This window comes from Pelophylax lessonae (assembly GCF_965119305.1).
Source record: "Pelophylax lessonae genome assembly, chromosome: 13".
In the NCBI taxonomy this organism is placed as follows: Eukaryota; Metazoa; Chordata; class Amphibia; order Anura; family Ranidae; genus Pelophylax; species Pelophylax lessonae.
In genome coordinates, this window is record NC_138780.1 from 125,678,929 (window position 1) to 125,702,242 (window position 23,314).

The window sequence follows — 23,314 nt, forward strand, 5'->3', positions numbered from 1 at the left end:
GATAACAAGCCTGGTGCTTTGAACTGTGAACAGTGATAGCTGATCTAAGGCCATTGTCCAAGAAATTCTGAAGGTTTAAACACTCAAAAGTGAGGAATATCAAACACAAATTCCCAGTTTCCTGATAGTTTTATTGTTTAACTAATACAGTTCAGCAGATGCTAATGAGCATATCTTGGTGGGCATGCCCCTGGAGGGGTTGTCAGGGTTTGGGGAGCAATAGACCTGTATAGCAAGTGGATAACTATATACATTGCATTAAGTACTGATGTGAGCACCCAAGCAAGATTCAGTGCTCAAAAAAACATTACAGGGCACCCCACAGTTTGGGTTCTGAGTAGGGTTCACAATGTTTCCCCAAGATGCAATGCTTCTTCTGTTGATTGAAGAGTTGCATAAATAATTGGAAGCAAATAAGGACTAGTTCAAACACAGAATTTTCTTCATAAGTAAAAGATCCACAACTACAGGACACTAGCAAAAAACTGAAATCTCACAAAGTGGAGTAGGGTTAGGGGTACACACCAAGGAGGGCATGTCCAAAATCTTTGACAATGTCCAATCACCTGAGGGTATCAGTCTATAATTAGACTTTTGAGATATGTTTAAAACTAAAAATGTTAAAACCCGTGCTAAGTGTACATATACAAATAAAGATAGGTGTATGTGTCCTGAAGCTGCTACTCACTTAGGTAAAAACCAAGAATTACTGAAATCAATCTAAAAGCAGCGCTAACAGGTGTTAAAAATTATGGTGAATATTGTTAAATGAATCTGTGCATAGTATGATCAATAAATACAAAATTCATATATACTAAAGTGCATATAATAAAGTGCAATCATATAATGTCCATGGTGCAAACAATGCAATAGTGCAAAAACATATTTTTTTAAAATTAAGGTGCAGTCCAAAATGAATGGTTCCCTTGACTGGAACTAAAGGGCTGGAAAGATGCTCAAAGTAATCCACATAGGTGCCAAAGTGCTCTCAGGAAAGAAACCCTTATGGGGATGCACTCAGCAGATCTAGGATAAAACCAAGCCTTAAACTGAGACAATATCCCCTGGATGGATGGATCCAGCACAGCCTTCAAAGTATCTCTGTATCAGCTCCTCTCCGCTTTCTCCTCAGCCATGTATTTAAAAGAAGGGGAAGGAGCCAGACATAGTGAAGCCCGTAGGTGTTTTATTTCATAAAATATAAAAAACTACTCACAAAAGTGTAATGGTAATCAGCATTGGAATAAGCGATCACAGCAAGTCATTCCACTTCCGGCAGGGTACGCGGAAGTGGGATGACTTGCTGTGATCGCTTGGTTTTATCCTAGATCTGGTGAGTGCATCCCCATAAGGGTTTCTTTCCTGAGAGCACTTTGGCACCTATGTGGATTACTTTGAGCACCTTTCCAGCACTTTAGTTCCAGTCAAGGGAACCATTCATTTTGGACTGCACCTTAATTTTAAAAAAATGTTTTTGCACTTTTGCATTGTTTGCACCATGGACATTATATGATTGCACTTTATTATATGCACTTTATTATATATGAATTTTGTATTTTATTGATCATACTATGCACTTTATTATATATGAATTTTGTATTTATTGATCATACTATGCACGGATTCATTTAACAATATTCACCATTATTTTTTACACCTGTAAGCGCTGCTTTTAGATTGATTTCAGTTTTGAGATATGTTGATTGTGCCTAATTACTATCTATTGTCGGAAATTCCTTTTAAAAAAAATATTTGTGCGCTTCCTAGCATGAGAGGGTGTCTACCTAATTCTGTAGCTGCTGTCTCTCATAGCTGTATTTCTTTATGCGAGATTAAAGCCTGGTACACACTAGCCGTTTTTTTTTTTTTCGCTCAACCCAGCGAGCTTTTTGACAGGAGGACGCCCAATTGGCAGACCTTTTTTTGGCCATGCCCCTTCGACAGAAGCCAGACGTTCAGCCGTCTTCTATCGGACTGGTTGCTTTACACATGGGCCAAATGCTTTGTATTATTTACACCAGCTCCCAAGGGCTGTTTTAGTGCAATTAGTTAAAAATGTAAGCCAACTTGGTGGATCTGGAAGAGCTTTATTCCTAGTTCCCTCCAGAATTTAGACCTGCATCTGTAAGCCCTTTAATGCGATATGCTTTGTTAATAGGATTTCACCAAGTACTTTAGCAAGTTGATTTTGCAGCTCTTTGTTTACATTGTCTAGTATTGTTGTACTATTATTTAGCAACTTACAATACTCATTGCATTTTGATTTAGCCATTTGGTTATTTGTCACTTATTTCCCAATGGATGTATCTCTGAAGTTCATTGACACATTGTTCTGTTCTATACCCTTGCATGGGTTTCTACCCTGTAAGCCATTAAAACTTCAATAAAAATGTATTGAAAGTGGAAATGTCAGCCAACATTACACAAATGTTTAGATCTTCAGGAGTGATTCTGTATATGGTTTATGTTTAGGTGCTGATGAACTAACCATTAGGCAAACAAAGTTTTTAAAATCTTAATATTTCACATATTTAACTTTTAAGGAACAACATGGCAAAACACTGATAACATGGTGGTGTATTTTATTTTTTTATTTTTCTTTAGATTTTTTTTATGTTTTTAGATAGCCCTCTCATTAAGTGATTTGTCCTTGTTTAGTGACGGTTTTAGAGAACAAGGGAGTCTAAGGCTGGCCATACATGATTCGAATGGCCGAGATTCAAACTGTTGATGTTCATCTTGAATGTACCAAGTTGATTGATCGATCAACTTGGGTACAACCAGCCTGCTGGATTCTCTTGTAATTATTGCTAGTGGTTGCTATAGCCACTAGCGATAACTACTGTCTTCTTTCGCTGGGAACAGACAATTACTCAGCAGGAGGTATTCCCTTGTGCACATTTTTGTATTTCATATTTCTGAACAATGGGCTCAGTTTACTATATATATATATATATATATATATATATATATATATATATATATTTTTTTTTTTTTTCATCTTTCATAAAAATGATTGTAATGGCAAATAGTAGTGGCTATAGCTTAGTAACTTGAGCCCAATACCTGTGAAGTGTGCACAGGGCAATATTTTCAGTTTCTAAAAAGGCAGCTAGGCAGTCTATTTATGTTAAGGTCATAGGCGTGCGCACAGGGTGTGCCGGGTGTGCCTGGGCACACCCTAATCACCTAGGGCACATTAGCATTATCGCTCTGTTTGGCAGTGAGGAGATGGGAAAGATCTCCCTTGGACCTGCTCTGCCATAAGAGAAGTGCCACACACTTCTATTTCACTTTGCCAGCATGGAGAGTAATGTACCAGGGCCATATACATGTAGGCAAACACATGCATGTGTATTTAAACTTTGGGGTGCACACCCTAATGCAATAGGCTGCGCACACCTATGGTTAAGGTACTACACTGGCATCTATTGTCAGGGTAAACCAGTAGTCATCATGGCACAGTCCCTTTTAATTTACTTGTGATTAATGTTTGTGATATCCAATGTGCATGTATAGTATAGCCTACTTTTATGGAGAAGACTTACCGGGCACTGATGTGCCAAAGGCCACAAACACCACAGCTGTTACAGAGTCCTTCAAGCCAATTGTACAGCCAAAATGAGAAGCGAGGTCCCCTATGATGGCGGTGAGGATGCCAATGATCATGATAGATATCACAAAGCAGGCCCATCCATTCAGATATTCTGTAGGTGGCACACAAGCAAATAGTACTTTCCAGAAGACAGTCAAAAAATGCATGACATAATCAAAACAGGATGGCAGGCGCTCTTCTCCAGACTCATCTTCATCTTCATCTCCAGCTATAATGATGACAAACAAGAAAACACATTCACCAACTTGAGAATAACATTGTTAGGAGCACCAACTACCTGAAAAAAGTGGTGGAAGTCATGATTAGTGATGAATCAGTATGCTGAATATACAACTTTTAATAGAAATCCGTAGTAGCATATAAAGTCTGTAAAAGTATGTGATCCAAGTATGTTTCCAAATAATATTATGACAGTGTTATGAAAGATTGCCTGGCTGAGGATAGAGCCCCTACAATAAATCGTATTGTGTAAAAACCTGTCTATACAAATCATATCTTAACCATCATTTCTATTGTCACCTTGACTCATTGGGAAGTATCCAATGTTCATAGTTTTATTATAACCATTTGTGATTCTGCTGTGTGAACTAGAGCTACACAGGTGCTTGTGCAATTAGTGCAATTACCTTTTTTTTTTTCTTAATTTAATGTCCATGATTGTGCGCAATCACTTGTGATTTTCCATGTTTCTGTTCAGGCGATCAATCGCTTCAGTAGCGTTCAAAAGGTTTTCCTGTATTTAAAGTCAAAACTTTTTTTTTTTTTTTTTAGTTCAATTTTTTTAGTTGAATCTTTTCTCCAGTCTGGAAGATTTTCTACACTTCCTGGCTCGGAGTCCATTTACACCGGCCACTGCGGTCGGATGGGATCACACACTCCACCACCTTGCTGCACAGTGCAAGGTGGTAGACTGGCTTTCACTACGCTGGGCTGAATAGAAGTACTGCATGCAGTACTCTTTTCAGCGCATACCACTGTAACACGGTGGTGTGAACCAGGCACACAGGAGACAAGGCATTTCCCTTGTTATGTGGTGGGACTGTGTTGGAATAGCCGCCCAACGCAGTCCCACCACATCTGGTGTAAATCAACCCTTAGGGATGCAACAGGAAGTAAGAGGAAATATTTCCAAAGTGAGGGTAATTGCCCTTTTACACAGCTGTCACCAGTAGAGGTGTCCCCATTGTAGGATTATCCCTGCTATTCTGTTTTGCTGACAACTGGAATATTTTGTCTGAGGCTAAATTAGAGAGCGTGAATCATTTCTGGCAGGGCCAAACACATACAAAAAAAAAACCTGAGATCAAATTCCAGTAAAACTGAAAGCAAACCCTTTTTTTCATTTTGAACACAGAAAGGGTTATAACCCTTGTCAGTTTTTTTTTTTTTTTTTTGCACCATTTGTGCCCCATTGGGGAAATTACATGCTACGCCAAAGTGAGGGAATTCCAACTAGTGTCCCCAATGAATGATATCCCCTCCATTCCTGTTCAAACTCAAAATTTCGATTTTTATTTACTTTCAGTCTCGGTGAGAATGGTAGAGCGGTACAGATAAGGAGGGTAAATAAATCCCTAATGAGGGCACAAAACGCAATAGGTGTTGTATTCGCTCTCCACTCTTACCAAAACAAAAAAAAAGTTAAAATCGTTCTATGAATACAAAAGATTAATTAGTCAAAAGACAGGAAAAACATTTGCTACTATCTGCAATGTGATTCATTTGGAGGAATCTGCTGCAATCCACAACCATCGCTATTTTCTTAAGACTGAAAATCGCCAATGATCTTATTGCTATTATAAACAATGTGTTCTAACGCAGGGAACTGATCTCTATTGGTTTTAGTTGCACAATAAAAAGGGGATTGTGTAACTCTAGCCCTAACTGTACCTCCGTGTTGCTATTTTCTGTTCTTTTTGATGAAAATATGCTTCTGTTAGCAAAATAGACTGTTTCTAAGGGAAAATTTGTCTGTATAAGCATAGCAACCAGTATGATTCTTTAATTCCCCAAACTACAGGATGAAGAGTATATGATTGATTATCATTGTTAATGCAGACATTTATCTGTCATCAGATACTTCATATATTTCTGAAGTTAGCCACTTACTGGTATTTAAAGGAGAAGTGTGGGATATATTAAAAAAAAAAAAAAAAGCTTACATATTCGCCCTATATATGCCTGCAGTATTGCTCTGATGCTGCACGTGTCCCCCACCAGCTCTAGGACAGAGAACTGATTGATCATATAGTTAAATAGTTTGTGAGGTTGAAAAAAGACATCAGTCCATCCAGTTCAACCTATAATGTGTGTGTGTTTGCTGTTAAACGTACATTGTATACCCCTGTATGTTGTGGTCTTTAAGGTGCCCATCTAATAGTTTTTTGAAACTATCGATGCTCCCTGCTGAGACCACTGCTTGTGGAAGAGAATTCCACATCCTTACTGCTCTGACAATGAAGAACCCCTTACGTATTTTAAGGTTAAACCGTTTTTCCTCTAGTTTTAGTAGTGAGTGGCCAGGTGTCTTATTGTATTCCCTTTCTCTGAAAAGTTTGTTCCTTATGCTAGGGTCGCCAGTACAGTATTTGTACATTGATATCATATCCCCCCTCAATTGTCTCTTCTCCAGAGAGAATAAGTTCAGTGCTTGTAGTCTTTCCTCATAGCTGATGTCCTCCATTCCCCTAATTATTTTTATTGCCCTTCTCTGGACTCTCTCCAGTTCCAGCACATCCTTCCTGAGGACCGGTGCCCAGAACTGGACAGCATACTCCAGATGTGGCCGGACCAGAGTCTTGTAGAGTGGGAGAATAATTCCTTTATTTCTGGCGTGAATCCCCTTTTTTATACATGCCAGTATTTTGTTGGCTTTGCTTGCAGCGGCTTGGCATTGCATGCCACTGTCAAGCCTGTTGTCCACTAGGACCCCCAGGTCCTTTTCCATCTTAGATTCACCCAGAGGTTTCCCCCCTAGTGAGTAGCTTGCTTTCGTGTTTCTGATGCCCAAGTGCATTACTTTACATTTTTCAACAATAAACCTCATCTTCCATGTAGTTGCCCACCCCATTATTTTGTTCAGGTCTGATCCCTCAGTTCTCGGTCCGCTCTGAGCAGAGAGTGGTGACTGCCAGTCACTGCTCTCTGCTTTGCCTGTCCAGCGCTCACTGGAGTGCCAGGATGTGGAGGGGGCAGGAGCGAATGGCTTTGGACTTAGGCAGAGGCTGAGCCAACTGCTGGCCAGGCATCTGGGTGGATCTGGACCTTAAGTTTGGATCTTTGCAGAGCCTGGACCAGCTCGGTGAGGTCAGCCAACAGTAGGATTTAGCCCGCTGCAGGATAAATCTGAGTGAAGAAAAAGAGTGAAGAAATAAATGCACTCCTGTGATCTATAACGACCCTGCAATAAATGTCTATAGTTTGCAGATTTACAGTACATATTACCTATTGTCATGTATAAAGACATTGTTTGGAAAAAAATGTTAGTATTGGGCCTGAAAATGGTACTACTGGGATAGTGATATCCTGCTCGGAAAGCAGAGGTTACAAAGGTCTACATAATTATAATAAAATATGGCATTTGTGCATGTGTGACACGAACAAATCCAGAACTATCTATATATTGTTATATCGTCTCCAGTATATTGATGTTTTTTGCAAAAGTTAAAATACATTAAAATAACTAATTATTTAAAAATGGTTGCTCTCTTGTGATTTTCAGTTAATTTTCAACTTACAAAAGCTTTTGTAAACCTGTATACATCAGATACCAAATGGCATGTAATCCTGATTGCGCACTTCAGAATGCTAAGTAAGTTAGCTAATTCCAGCAACTTCCTCTCCCTGTTAGCATGGATGAGAAACATTCATGTGGATGCCCTTTAGCACCAGTCTACGTTAAATAGAAGCAACTTTGCTAGTTTCCCATAAAGTATACAAACCTATAGCTGAACTACAGCCCTATTATTCATCCTGCAGTTATGTAGGTTCAAGAATTGCCTATTCTGATTTTACTGCACACTAGGAGCTTCCCACAGTGTGCATTAGAAGCTACAACAAGTTAGATAGAGCACTCCTCATTTCCTGGCTGGCGGACTTCCAGCATCATTCTTTTTATCACCATCCTGACTCTCCCTGGCTCCTTGCATTTTTTGGACTTCAGTTCAGCAACTTGTTGTAGCTTCTAATGCACACTGTGGGAAGCTCCTAGTGTGCAGTAATGGTGGGCATTACTCAAGGGCATGGTGGGCATTACTCAAGGTTCCTACTTTTAGGAAGCTATATACAGCACCATGCTGGCCCCTCCCACTGGCCTTAATCTTCTTGCATTGCAAGGAGAAGCAAAGAGACCTAGTGATGATTTCATTATTCTAAAATAGTGTATGTAATGAAAACAGGTTTTACTTATAATTTCATTAACATGTTGACTGGGGGAGGGGATGAAAGAATGAGGGAAAGCAAAATATGAACAGACTGAACTTTAGCTTTAATAGCAGTTTTCAGATTAAAGAAAAAAAAAAAAAAAAAAAAAAAAAACCTTTTAGACTAAGAATCTTGGGTATTTATACATTTTATTACATACAGCTATGCCCTGTTTGTTGAATCCTTTGTGCCTTTCATAGCCTTGAAATTGCCACCTAAAATTGTTTAACAATTTTGACATTGTGCAATGTCTCCTAAAGACTTTTGATAGCACAATTGGTGACCATCATTTAAAAAGTTATTTTCAGGTAAATGCATAAAAGAGAAAGTATTTGTACAGTATGTCTGGTTCCACAACAATTTAGGTTATATGTTAGTAAGGACTTATAAAGAGGAAATTAAACCTTATATATTCTGTGTATGTGTATATACGCTGCTCAAAATGTAAGGAACACTTTTTAATCAGAGTATAGCATCAAGTCAAATAAAAAACTTGTGGAATAGATCCTGTCAGTTAAGTAGCAGAGGAGTTGTTAAACTGTTTCAGATGCTTTGGTGTTAATGAAATTAACAGGTGCACTAGATGGGCAACAATGGGACGACCTCCAAAACAGGAATAAACAAATTGAAAAGGATTAAAAGAGGTGCATGGAAGCCAGCCAGCCCCCAGTCTGATGTACTCCAGTCTGCCACCAACCAAGTAGACCTGTCTCGATATAAATAAAGAACAGGGGTTTCGTTGACACGCATTTGCAAACGCATGTGTAATGGTCGTGGATAGAGGTGGGTTGGGGGAAGTTTGGGCTGCTCCCTCCCACCTGCCTCCTATCCACCCATTAGCAGCCATGTGCTTCCAGAGTGGAGACACTCAAATTTAAAAGTGTTAGGGACTGCAGATAAAACAGGGTGCCGTGTCATGGCTCTGCAGCTTACACATGCGTTTGCAAATGCGTGTCAACTAAACCCCTGTTCTTTATTTATATCGAGACAGGTCTACTTGGTTGGTGGCAGACTGGAGGGTGAGTACATCAGACTGGGGGCTGGCTGGCTTCCATGCACCTCTTTAAATCCTTTTCAATTTGTTTTTACTGATACAGGGATGGAGAAGCTGGGCATACCTGCCGGTGTCTCACTTAAAGTCCCACATAGCCCATATTGTCTATGTAACCAGGGATGGAGCCACCTCGCCTACAGGCTGGTGCTTCATTCAAAGTCCCACCGTGCGATTTTCGTGCATTTTTGGTGGATGCAGTCTAATTTGACCCCAGTTTTTTCATATACAGGGATGGAGACCATAGCATGACCTGCTTGTCTCATGTAAAGTCCCAAATATTTTATGAAATTAGGGATGGAGGCACTGAGCTATACAGGCAAATTGCCTCATATAAAGTCCCAATCTGTGTTTTACACTGCATCCACCAAGGGATTGGAGGTGTATGCTCAGCTGGTCATTTTCAGTTTGTACCATCTTAAGAACATTGCTAATAGAGCATTGAGATACTATACCAGTCGTGGATGGAGGTGGATTGGGGGAAGTTTGGGCTGCTCCCTCCCACCTGCCTCCTATGCACCCATTAGCAGCCATGTGCTCCCAGAGTGGAGACACTCAAATTTAAAAGTGTTAGGGACTGCAGATAAAACAGGGTGCCGTGTCGTGGCTCTGCAGCTTACACATGCATTTGCAAATGCGTGTCAACTAAACCCCTGTTCTTTATTTATATCGAGACAGGTCTACTTGGTTGGTGGCAGACTGGAGGGTGAGTACATCAGACTGGGGGCTGGCTGGCTTCCGTGCACCTCTTTTAATCCTTTTCAATTATTTTTTTCCGATACAGGGATGGAGACGCTGGGCATACCTGCCGGTGTCTCACTTAAAGTAGCCCATATAGTAACATAGCCCATATTGTCTCCAAAACAGGAATAGTTTACCAGTTGGAAGCCAACGACGATACCTGGACCCTATAGAGGTTGTTCAGGCAGCCCAACTCCTCCAGGATGGCACATCAATATGTGCCATTGCCAGAAGGTTTGCTGTGTCTCCCAGCACAGTCTCTAGAGCAGGGGTGGGGAACCTTTTTTCTGCCAAGGGCCATTTGGGTATTTATAAAACCATTCGGGGGCCGTACAAAATTATCACCTTAAAAATTAGCCTGTTATATTTGGTCAAACATTTAATTATCTTACCCCTAATGTGATGGCTGCAGCTGCTTCTCTTTGGTGAAGTGTGTGATGTTAGCTGGTATTGATGATGTTGCTACTCGCAACAGGTTTTCCAGGTTTGCATCGGTCAGTCTGGAGCGCAGACGACTTTTTTGTGGTGGTAAGTTTTGAAAAGAACTGCTGGCAGGTACTGCTGGTGGGTATAGCTGGCTGGTACTGCTGGTGGGTACAGCTGGCTGGTACTGCTGGTGGGTACAGCTGGCTGGTACTGCTGTGGGTACTGCTGGCTCAGGCTGGTACTGCTGGCTTGTACTGTGCTGTGAGTACTGCTGGATGGTACTGCTGGCTCAGGCTGATACTGCTGTGGGTACTGCTGACTGGTACTGCTGGTACTGCTGTGAGTACTGCTGGCTCTGGCTGGTACTGCTGGCTCTGGCTGGTACTGCTGTCTGTGCTGCTGGTGGGAAATGCTGGCTAGGAGAAGTGTAGCGGTGCCGCGCTGGAGGAAGAGGTGATAGTTTCTTGTATTGGTCACAGGCGGAGTGCATTTGATATCACTCCGCCTGTGACTCACTCACTGTCATAACGGAGCAGGAACTATACAGGAAACATCGGCTCCATTCTGACAGATCAGCTGAGAGACACAGACTCAGCTGCATGGGGGGCCGGACCAGATGACTTCGGGGGCCGCATACGGCCCCAGAACCATAGGTTCCCCACCCCTGCTCTAGAGCATGGAGGAGATTTTCGGAGGCAGGCAGTTACTCTAGGAGACCTGAACAGGGCTGTAGAAGGTCCTTAAGACATCAGTAGGACCGGTATCTGCTCCTTTGTGCAAGGAGGAACATGATGAGCACTGCCAGAGCCCTACAAAATGATCTCCAGCAGGCCACTAGTGTGAATGACTCTGACCAAATAAGCAGAAACAGATTTCATGAGAGCGGCCTGAGGGCCCGACAACCTCTAGTGGGCCCTTTGCTCACTGCCCAGCACCGTGGAGCTTGTTTTGCATTTGCCATTGAACACTGGAATTGTCAGGTCTGCCACTGGTGCCCTGTGCTTCTCACAGATGAGTGGGGGTTCACTCTGAGAAGCCGTGGAGAACGTTATGCTTCTTGTAACATCGTTCAGCATGACTGGTTTGGTGGTGGGTCAGTGATGGTTTGGGGAGGCATATCCATGGAGGGACACACAGACCTCTACAGGCTAGACAAAGGCACCCTGACTGCCATGAGGTATCGGGATGAAATCCTTGGACCCATTGTCAGACCATACGCTGGTGCAGTGGGTCCTGGGTTTCTCCTGGTGCACAACAATGCCTGGCCTCATGTGGCGAGAGTATGCAGCCAGTTCCTGGAGAAGGAAAGGAATTGATACCATTAAATGGCCCCCATGCTCGCCTGACCTAAATCCAGTAGATCACCCCTGGGATATTATGTTTCAGTCCATCCGACGCTGCTAGGTTGCACCTTAGCCTGTTTAGGAGCTCAGTGATGCCCTGGTCCAGATCTGGGAAGAAATACCCCAGGACAGCATACGTTGTCTCATTAGGCGCATGCCCCAACATTGTCAGGCATGCATACAAGCATGTGGGGCCATACAAACTACCATTTTTGAGTTGCTGCAATAAAATTTCAGCAAAATGGACTAGCCTGCTGCATCATTTTTTCACTTTGATTTTTGGGATGTCTTTGAATTCAGCTCTCTGTAGATTGATAATTTCCATTTTCATCAAACGATATGGCATCCTTTCATTCCTAACACATTACCCAGTCCATATCAGTATAGATATCCAGCATGATATTTTTCCCTATTGAGATCTGATGTGTTTTAAAAATTTTTTTAAAACTTTTTCCACCTTTTAACCACTTATGGACCAAGCCTATTTCTGACGCTTGTTGTTTACAAGTTAAAATCAGTATTTTTTGCTATAAAATGACTTCGAACTCCCAAATATTATATATTTTTTTTTTAGCAGAGACCCTAGAGAATAAAATGGAAATCATTGCATACTTCATCACACCGTATTTGCGAAACGGTCTTACAAACGCAATTGTTTTGGAAAAAATACACTTTTTTGAATTAAAAAATAAAAAACAGTTACGTTTGCCCAATTTATTTCTACAGTGTGAAAGATAATGTTACGCCAAGTAAATAGATACTGTGCTGTTCTACTCAGTTATTTGTACATTGCATTATTTATCTTTGTTTCTCCATGTTGTTCCTATGCATTGTTGTACTGCTGCCTAACTGCTGGCCAGAATTTGCACGCCGCACACCTTGTTCTTTTGTTCTTGCCAGTAAAGTTATTGTATAATGGGCGTGGTTTTTTCACACTGTGTGTCTTGTCACAGCTAGCAGCCATGTCAGTTCATTAAGGCTGTGTGACTGGAAACTCTCCTCATTTTTGGACTTGTGTAGGCATCAGTTTTTGACCAGCAGTTAGCCTCAGGATAGACACCAACAGGACAGTATTGATACCACTACTACAGAACAGTATTGTATCACCGTCTATTGCTGTATTTGGACTGAATAAATCCCACGTTTGATTTCATCTCCATGCCTAAGTCTGGATTCATCTAACCTGAGCATCTGCCGGTCCTGTCTGCCCCACTGCTTGGATACGAAGGTAGAAAGTCACACAGCTTTTATCAGTTATACCTTCAATCGCCTTCATGTGGGGACAGAACAGATATCCAACATGTCATGCTTCAAAATTGCGCACGCTCGTGGAATGGCGACAAACATTGGTACATTTTTTTACAGGTTTCTAGTTTAGAGTTGCAGAGGAGGTTCAGGGTTAGAATTATTGCTCTCGCTCTAATCACGGCGATACCTTACATGTGTGGTTTGCACACCGTTTACATTTGTGTTTGCGACTTGCATATGCGTTTGGTTCTGCGCGCAAGCTCGGTGGGATGGGGCGCTTTAAATTTTTTTTCTTCTTTATTTTACCTTTTTATTTTTTATTTTTACACTGTCCTTTTAAAAAATATTTTCTGATCACTTTTATTCCTATTACAAGGAATGTAATAGGAATAAGCAGGACAGGTCCTCCTCTTAATTTGAGATGGTGTTCTCAAAAAATTCAACCTTGGTTTCATCAGACCATAACACATTTTCCCACATGCATGTTTTTCTTTGTAAGAAAAGGCTTCCATCTTGCCACTCTACTCCATAGCCCAGACATATAAAGAATACGGGAGATTGTCATATGTACCACACAGCCAGTACTGGACAGATATCCCTGCAGTTCCTTTAATGTTGGTGTAGGCCTCTTGGCAGCCCCCCTGACCAGTTTTCTTCTTGTCTTTTCATCAATTTTGGAGGGATGTCCAGTTCTTGGTAATGTCCGTGTTGTGCCATATTTTCTCCACTTAATGACTGTCTTCACTGTGTTCCATGGTATATCTAATGCCTTGGAAATTCCTTTGTAATCTTCTCCTGACTGATACCCTTTTACCAATGAGATCCCTCTGATGCTTTGGAAGCCCTCTGTGGACCATGGCCTTAGCTGTAGGAAAGACCTACTAGAACAGCTGAACTTTATATGGGGTTAATCAGAGGCACTTTAGATGATGGCAGGTGTGTACTGACTCCTATTTAACATGAGTTTGAATGTGATTGCTTAACCACTTGCCGACCACCTGCCACAGTTTTACTGGCTCAGTTGCACAAAAACGACGTAGTACTATGCGCACATGGTAAGGGGGGGGGGGGTCGAGCGCGTGCCGCCGGCCACGCGCTCCTTCCCCCGCTAGGCAGTGGGGATGCCGATGCACAGGTCACTGCCGGGCACCCGCAATCACTCCCCGCTGAGAGAGAACGGTCAGCTTTTGCAAACACAGCTGCCCGTTCTTCTCTCTGAAATTATTACATGGCGTCTGTGATCCTTCTATATAGGATCACAGATCTCTATGGTCATTTCACAAGCCCCTCCCCTCAAAGTTAGTAAACACTCCCTTAGGCTCACATTTAACCCTTTGATCACCCACTAGGTTAACCCCTTCCCTGCCAATGCCATTATTACAGTAACAGTGCATATTTTTAGCACTGATTACTGTAGTAATATCACTGGTCCCCCAAAAGTGTAAAAAGGTCAGTTAGGTGTCCGATCAGTCCGCCACAATGGCGCAGTCACGCTAAAAATCACAGATCGCAGCCATTACTAGTAAAATAATATAAAATAAAAACACAAATCTTTCCCCTGGTTTTGTAGACTCGATAACTTTTGCGCAAACCAATCAAAATACGCTTATTGCAATTTTTTTTTTTTTTTTATCCAAAAATATGTAGCAGAATACAAATTGGCCTAAAAGGATGAAAACTTGATTTTTAAATTTTCTTTTTTGGGAATGTTATATAATATAGCCGAATGTGAAAATATTTTTAAGAATTGATGCTCCTTTTTTTGTTTTATAGCGCTAAAAAAAATAGCACAGGTTCTTAAATGCCACCAAAAGAAAGCTCGATTTGTGGGGAAAAATGGACATCAATTTTATTTTGGTAAAGTGTCGCACGACCGTGCAATTTTCCGTTAAAATAACGCAGTGCGGAATCGCAAAATACAGCCTGGTCATTAAGGGGGCAAATCCTTCCGGTCCAGAACTGGTTAATTCTGAACACAGCTACATCCCCAGTTATTAGAGGGTGTGCGCACTTATGCAACCACATTATTTTAGTTTTGTAGTTTTACTTCCCTTCCCCTAAAATATTTCAGTTTGCTTGTCCATTGAGTTGTACAGTTTATAGGTCACATTAAAGGTCGAAAAAGTTCTGAAATGATTTATCTTTGTCTCATTTGTTTACATCACAGAAACCTGACATTTTAACAGGGGTGTGTAGACTTTTTATATCCATTGTCTATATATATATTCAGGGTGTGTCAATATGTAACCAACCTGGGTCTAATCTAACAAATGAGCACAGCCTTACTTGCTAATTACATATGAGGATTGCTACATAAGGCCCCTTTCACACGAACGATCCGATGAAATCCGCCTGTCAGTTTTTAAGGCGGACCTGATCGGATCCTCCATGCATCCCTATGGGGCAGTGGATGTCAGCGGTGACATGCCTGCTGCTATCCGCTGCCATCCACATCCGATCCTGTCCGTGAAATCCGGACGGATGGAAACCCTATTTTCTATCTGTCCAGGGGATCGGACAGGCGCTCCGCTCTCATCCGATTCCCCCATAGAGAGCAGCGGGGCTCTGACACCTCCCTCTCTGCACACAGAGTGGAGACGGAGCTGTCACCTGCCTGCTCAGCGGGGATCGGCGAATCGATCCGCGCTGAGCAGCACGGAGTCTGCTGACAGAGGCGGACCGTGTTAAAGAGCCCTTTAGCTTGTTCCTTCCTAATTACTTTATCTATCTTACTACAAGTCACCACACTGGCTGACTCTTTGCAGTTGATTTATAATGTTAAATATTCACAATTCTCCTGCTAACTAGATACCGCATGACCTAAATTGGGTTACAGGAGGTAGCTTGGGAGCAACAGTTTTTAGTTCACAGCAAGCAGGAATTTATGAAAAAAAATGTGGCTTAAGTGCCGGTTCACACTGAAGCGGCACGACTTCGGCGCGACTTGCACGGACTTCACAGAATGAATGTCTATGCAAGTTGTTCCAGGTCGCCCCGAATTAGTACAGGAACCTTTTTCTAAGGTTCTAACTTGTGTCGCTCCTATTAGAACGGTTCCCGTATCACACGACGGACTGCGACTTGTCAGGCTGACAAGTCGCCTGACAAGTCGTATTAGTGTGAATGGACTCTGAGAGTACTGATATGTGTCATAATTATTAATGGGAAGAGTGAATTTCATTGATGGGTTCACTTTAAAGGATGTGCCAACTCAAAATGTATGTTATGGTCTAGGAATTAAGTAAGCAAGTTAAATCCCTTGAAGAATTTTTATTCGCTCAATTCACAAAGCTAACACACCATAAGTGTGTGTGTTTATATATATATATATATACACACTTTTTTTTTGTAAACTGACAGTTATTTTTAGCTACCGTATATACTCGAGTATAAGCCGACCCGAGTATAAGCCGAGACCCCTACTTTTACCACAAAAAGATGGGAAAAATCATTGACTCGAGTATAAGCCTAGGGTGAGAATGCAGGGCGGCGGGCATGGTACAGGAAAATTCAGGGTGACTGGCATGGTGCAGGAGAATGCAGGGTACTGGCATGGTATAGGAGAATGCAGGGTGACTGGCATGGTGCAGGAGAATGCAGGGTACTGGCATGGTGCAGGAGAATGCAGGGTGACTGGCATGGTGCAGGAGAATGCAGGGTACTGGCATGGTGCAGGAGAATGCAGGGTGACTGGCATGGTGCAGGAGAATGCAGGGTACTGGCATGGTGCAGGAGAATGCAGGGTACTGGCATGGTGCAGGAGAATGCAGGGTACTGGCATGGTGCAGGAGATTGCAGGGTACTGGCATGGTGCAGGAGATTGCAGGGTACTGGCATGGTCCAGGAGATTGCAGGGTACTGGCATGGTGCAGGAGATTGCAGGGTACTGGCATGGTCCAGGAGATTGCAGGGTACTGGCATGGTGCAGGAGAATGCAGGGCACTGGCATGGTACAAGAGGATCTGGGGTTGTGGGCATACTACAGGAGATGCAGTGCTGTGGGCATGGTACATGTGGACCATGCCCGCAGCACTGCATCCCTCGTAGTGTGCCCGCAGCCCATGGCAGGTAGTGAAGCTGTTTCACTTACCTGTTTCAGAGGCGCCTTCATTTTAAAAATGGCGCCGCCCGGCGCCGACACGTCATTGCGCACGCGCCGCCACCGCTCGTATACTTTCGGCTATTCCCGGCCTCTCCCGAGCGGCGCCGGGAATAGCCGAAATTACACGAGCGGCGGCGGCGCGTGCGCGGTGACATGTATGCGACGGGCGGCGCCATTTTTAAACCTTAAACCCGTCGGAGCGGACAGAAATTTTTTTTTTTTTCCTTGACTCGAGTATAAGCCGAGGGGGACGTTTTCAGCACAAAAAAATGTGCTGAAAAACTCGGCTTATACTCGAGTATATACGGTAAGTCCAATTACCTAAATTAGTCCATGGTTAAATTAGATTTAATGTCCTTGTCTAAAAGCTTTGTGAATTAAGTCTAATAGATGATAACTACTTTGTGCCATGTATAGTATACAGTGGGTACGGAAAGTATTCAGACCCCCTTAAATTTTTCACTCTTTGTTATATTGCAGCCATTTGCTAAAATCATTTAAGTTCATTCTTCTTCCTCATGAATGTACACATGGCACCCCATACTGACAGAAAAACACAGAATTGTTGACATTGTTGCAGATTTATTAAAAAAGAAAAACTGAAATATCACATGGTCCTAAGTATTCAGACCCTTTGCTGTGACACTCATATATTTAACTCAGGTGCTTTCCATTTCTTCTGATCATCCTTGAGATGGTTCTACACCTTCATTTGAGTCCAGCTGTGTTTGATTATACTGATTGGACTTGATTAGGAAAGCCACACATCTGTCTATACAAGACCTTCCAGATCACAATGCATGTCAGAGCAAATGAGAATCATGAGGTCAAAGGAACTGCCTGAAGAGCTCAGAGACAGAATTGTGGCAAGGCACAGATCTGGCCAAGGTTACAAAAAGATTTCTGCTGCATTTAAGGTTCCTAAGAGCACAGTGGCCTCCATAATCCTCAAATGGAAAACGTTTGGGATGACCAGAACCCTTCCTCTATGGCTTCTCCAGACCCTTTCATGTCTGTCACATGTGCTCAGGGTGAACCTGCACTCATCTGTGAAAAGCACATGGTGCCAGTGGCGTACCTGCCAATTCTCATGTTTAATGGCAAATGCCATTCAAGTTCAATGGTGCCAGGCAGGGAGTACAGGGCCCACTAGAGGAAGTTGGGCCCTCAGGCCACCCTCATAAAGTCTGTTTCTGATTGTTTGGTCAGAGACATTCACATAGTGGCCTCCTGGAAGTTATTTTGTAGGGCTCTGGCAGTGCTGCTCCTGTTCCTCCTTGCACAAAGGAGCAGATACCGGTCCTACTGATGGGTTAAGGACATTCTACAGCCCTTTCCAGCTTTCCTAGAGTAACTTTCTGTCTCCTGGAATCTTCTCTATGCTCTTGAAACTGTGCTGGGAGACACAGCAAATCTTCTGGCAATGGTACGTATTGATGTGCCATCCTGGAGGAGTTGGACTGCCTGTGAAACCTCTATAGGGTCCAAATATCGCCTCATGCTACCAGTAGTGACACTGACCCTAGCCAAATGCAAAATGCATGAAAAACAGTCAGAAAGATGAGTAGGGGAAAAAATGAAAGTGGCCTCCGCTTGTAAAACCATTCCTGTTTTGGGGGTCGTCTCATCTAGTGCACCTGTTGTTAATTTCATTAACACCAAAGCAGCTGAAACTGATTAACAACCCCCTCTGCTACTTAACTGACCAGATCAATATCCCAGGAGTTTAATTACCTTGATGGTGTACTCTAAATAATAAGTGTTCCTTTCATTTGTGTGTGTGTGTGTATATATATATACACTGTATATATACATACACACACACACACACACACACATATATATGTGTATATCTAAGGTGTTGTCTTTCTTTAAACTTGATAACACTATTTAATATTTTTCATACAGGAAGATAAGCAAAAAATCAAACATCTATAGATGACATTGTGATATTTACATTAATTACCTTTTTCCTGCTGCTTTACCCTGCAACTGTGTGACAGGGGGAATTTACTAAAACTGGTGCATACAGAATATGGTGCAGCTGTGCATAGTAACAAATCAGCTTCTGACTTCAGCCTGTTCATTTAAGCTTTGACAATAAAATGTAGAAGCTAATTGGTTACTATGCACAGCTGCATCAGATTCTGTGTGCACCAGTTTTAGTCAATCTCCCTCCATCAGCTACTTGTTCTTCACCTTACTAGGAGATCAGTGGATGGAGCAAGCATAATTCTTGTATTGAAGCCTGCAGACATCACTGTAAGCAGTTCCTTTCTCCTTCTGTGGCCGCACAGAGCCAACTGACTTTGTGGTCACTTTTGTTGAATTAATCTCTGTGTTCTATATAAAAACAGATCCTAAGGAGAACACTGCTCCTGTGTTTGTAAAATATAGTAGCAGCCAGGCTCGCTGTAAGAGCTGCTGCCTCACAAGCTTCTGGAATGTGAAAAATGTAGAGTTGCCACACGTTTGATCGGGGTTTTGAATCATGTGTCCGTATTTCAGACTGCCTGAAACCCAGACACATTATTTAGAATGGCGTGTGGCTCCCCAAGTAACCAAGTACCATAAAAGCAGAGTGCTTAGGTGTGTGCAAAGGCTGGGTGTGCCTGAGCACACCCTAATCACCAGGCCTGCCAAGTGGTGTCTGTGACACTCTCTCTCACACTGCCCAGAGCCAGTCCAGTCGTCCTGCCCCTGCCCAGACAAGAGAGCGCTTGATCTGCTCCTCCTCCTACCGCTCTCACCCCTCTGTGTCTGCCCGCCCACACTCCAATCCCCGGCGTGCTGTGCCCCAGAAGGTGGTCTATTTGAAGCCCAGCAGCCGGCAGATACATTGTGGATAAAAGTCCTTCATCCTCAGGTGAGTAAGCTCACCATCCACTGTCTGTGACTGAAGTCTTTTCTCTCCTTTCTTTCTCCTGCCCCTGACCGAGTGAGAACATGAAGGTAAGAGGGACTCAGATGTAAGGGATGCTCTGCGGACTCTGATGTAAGGAGGACTTTGGGAAACCTGATCTAAGGGAGAATGCTGGGAACTCTGATGTAAGTGGGGTTTTGGTGAGCAGAAACACCCTTACATCAGAGTTACCCTTTAAGTCAAATCCACAGTATTCCCTCTTAAAAAAAAAAAAAAAAGAATTCTGTGCGCTGCTAAACTGTTTGGGTTTGGCTTGAAGAAAAGGTGGCAACCCTAGAGTAATGTGGGATGGCAAGCAGACAAGAGGAATCCTCCATCAATTATCTCTGATGGATTCGCCCCACATGATCCCCTGAGGGATAATTTATGTATTATCCATCACATCTACTAGCTGTCCCACATTACATTATTTGTACTTGTGAAGTGACTCACAGAGCGTGTTAAGTAGCAAATTAGAGATAGGAGAGGAGAAAAAGGGAGTCAAAATTACACAGACATTTGGAGCCACATGTGGCAGCTTCAACAGAAGAAATGAGGTGCAGAAGGAGCATGTCCACAAAGTGTGGCATTGGAGGAGCCGGAAGAACGGCTGCCCTAAGATTGCCACACACTGTGGGGACATGCATGATTGTGGCTGGATCAACCAGGTATTTACAAGAAAGTAACAGATGGATGATGACAAGCTTTTGCAAGCAGGTATAGTGCACAATCTTAAACAGCTATACACCTAGAATTGGTTTGGGTTTACTGACACTTTAAAAAAAGGGTAGATATTATTGAAAATATTATTGTACTAAACAATAATTAAAGATTTTATTTCTTACCAGCACTGACGGTGATTGCTTCCATGAACTGATCCCTCCATGAATGAGTCCCTACTACCAAGGCAAGGTTAGTCTTCTTTATGAGTTTGTCTACTGTGCTCTACCCAGAAACAATAATAAAGCAGATTGGTATATGGATACAATCCCAGCTTAAAACAGCGATACAACACAATAAGTTAAAATTGTTAATAATTGGACCTATATTTTAAATAGCCATTTGCTTTTGCAGTAATGCACTTTAATTTAAGCCAAAATAAGTGTTTTAGATCTTTGAATAAAGTTAAAACTCAACTACATGCATGAAGTGTAATTTGGTTTTGGAAAGGTTAAAGCCCCAGTCAGGGTTTAATTGTTGTCTTTGTCCAGCTTAGGAAGATTTCATATCAGTTCAGAACAGTAAGTGATAGAAAATCTCTTTAAAGCAGAGCTCCAGTCCCCATAATCCATTTTTAAAAAAAAAAAAAAAAAAAAGCTCCCCCATGATTTTTAAAATACTGTTAGGCCAGTAATCATGTTGGTTAGTTTTAACTGATTTCGGAAGCAGGCAGGTGAGAATCTATGATGTGGGCCACTTGTCTTTTTCCGGGATTCAATGCAGCTGGCTACCTAGCCAATCTCTGGCCTGCGCAGCAATGACGCAGAACAGTTGATTGGGTTTCATGTTTTATTCAAATACCGCAAGATTTCATTAGGCTTTCCAAAGACTCCTGGGATAGTTGACGCTGATATTTCAGGAGTCAATGGGAATCGCATAATGACATCATCGCCTAGGTGGCTGGGACAGAAAGTGCCACCTGAAGATATATAAAAAAAAAATTAAGAAACCCCCAAAAAAATTTCCATTTAGGACTTTATACCAGGGTGGCATTGGAAAACTTGGAAGGTTAAAAAAAAGACTGGAACTCGAAGGACACACATTTTAAAAAAATACATTATAGTAGAGCGACTGGGAAGGATCAGAACCTGACAGTGTTTTATGTATTATTCCTATCTATGGCTTCCTGTCCCTATGACAACACCTGCCTCCATTCTTGTACAGGCATCACAGACACAGGAAGTGAGGGAAAATCTCCACAATAGGGTCCCAGACATAAATACAACCTTACAGAAATTGTAATTTTTCTCCACTCTATCCATAGCTAAAAATAAATACATTTATTTGGAGTTACGCTTTAAGGATAATATGATTTTTGTAATTGTTTCCTTTTGAAAATATATATTTTATTTCTTTTTAGTATGTAAATTCAAAATATTGCATGAGAATATTTCATATTTACCACTTGGAGTCAACAGCTAAAGGCAGCAAACAGGTTTTCTAAAATGATTTACTGTTAATCTATGACTAACCTGTGTCGTGACATAAATTTTCACGACAGGCAGTTAACTAGTGGAAATAGAGCTTTTTACTCGAAAGCCTTGCATGATCAGCAAGCAAATGTTTGTTTATAGGATAAAGATTGTATGCAAATATTGAAAAATTAGTCAAACTTGTCAAAATAATATAATTAAATAAATGAATTAACCAAAGACCATATAGTTTCCTGTTAAACTTGTGTCAATATACGATCCTGGTATGTGAATTTGGGCATTTGGGGTCAAATCTGGTATAAGCTGGTTTGCTTGAATAGTATCGATTCACTGTCTGGATTTGCTTTGTCTAAATAAACTTTTCCTTTCTTATATCTAAAATTAATCTGATGCTGATCAAAAATCTAGTGAATCACCGACAAAAAGTATGGCAAAACTTGAAGATCATGCACATTTGTTCCAAATCACTCCAAGTACTAAGTAGTGAAGCCAGACTGAGGATTAATGTCCCAGAGCCTGCTTCTTCACCAGTTCCTTTTAAATTTCCATAATGATAATTTTCTCACTTTGAACTCATAAGACTCCTCAATGACGACCTCCAATTTTGGGTGCTCTCCCAGAACAGGTTTGCCCATCTCAGCTATTCGTTTGGCTTCTTCTTCTTCCATAGAGAGTTTCCTTTCTGCCATATCAGCAGCTACAACAGAACAAAGGTATGGTAAGAACTCTGAATATACATCAATAACACTTGATACAACATCCAGAAATGGACTGCTTTAGTTGGCATTGAAATGCAGACATTTTGAGCCATGGCACATTGTCCTACTGCTGCTTTTCTCTTTATTAACTAGGACCGATTTAAATGACAGTTACCCTACTCATTGATAAGTTGGCTACAAATTAAAAAAAAAAAAAAAGGTTTATTATACTTTTTTACAAATTAACCTTTTTAAGAGCTACTCCTTTCAATAGATTTAGTTGGCCTGACTCTTGACATAGACATGTCAGATATACAATACACTGGGGGTTACCTGCCTTTTTGCCTATATATGAAAATATTAGGCATCTGCAGTTGGTTCCCAGCTCAATGGGATGGGTCACAATCAATCACTTGGTGTGGTGGAAGTGTAGCAAGACTCTGGAAACTTTTTGTTTTTTGGACTTTTTATTTAATACACCTGTGACAGTGTGTTAAAAACTTATTTATAATGTTTCTTAATCATCATTTGTATCATTTATTTAAGGGCGCTACTGTCTATACATTGATGTTATGTCATTTAAATAGATCTGGTTTATGCAATACACTGTAA

The 23,314-nt window shown here is 41.7% G+C and overlaps 1 protein-coding gene across 4 annotated transcripts in view; it reads right to left on the reverse strand.

Moving 5' to 3' along the window:
* SLC8A3 (solute carrier family 8 member A3) overlaps positions 1-23,314 on the reverse strand; it is a 523,260-nt gene that overhangs the window by 6,921 nt on the left and 493,025 nt on the right. For all 4 annotated transcript variants that reach the window (XM_082242600.1, XM_082242598.1, XM_082242599.1 and 1 more), the window contains 3 exons: positions 22,571-22,701; positions 20,697-20,796; positions 3,549-3,824 (listed from right to left, as the gene is read on the reverse strand). In XM_082242600.1, the coding sequence (XP_082098726.1) occupies positions 3,549-3,824; positions 20,697-20,796; positions 22,571-22,701 (507 nt within the window). The remainder of the gene's footprint in view (positions 1-3,548; positions 3,825-20,696; positions 20,797-22,570; positions 22,702-23,314) is intronic.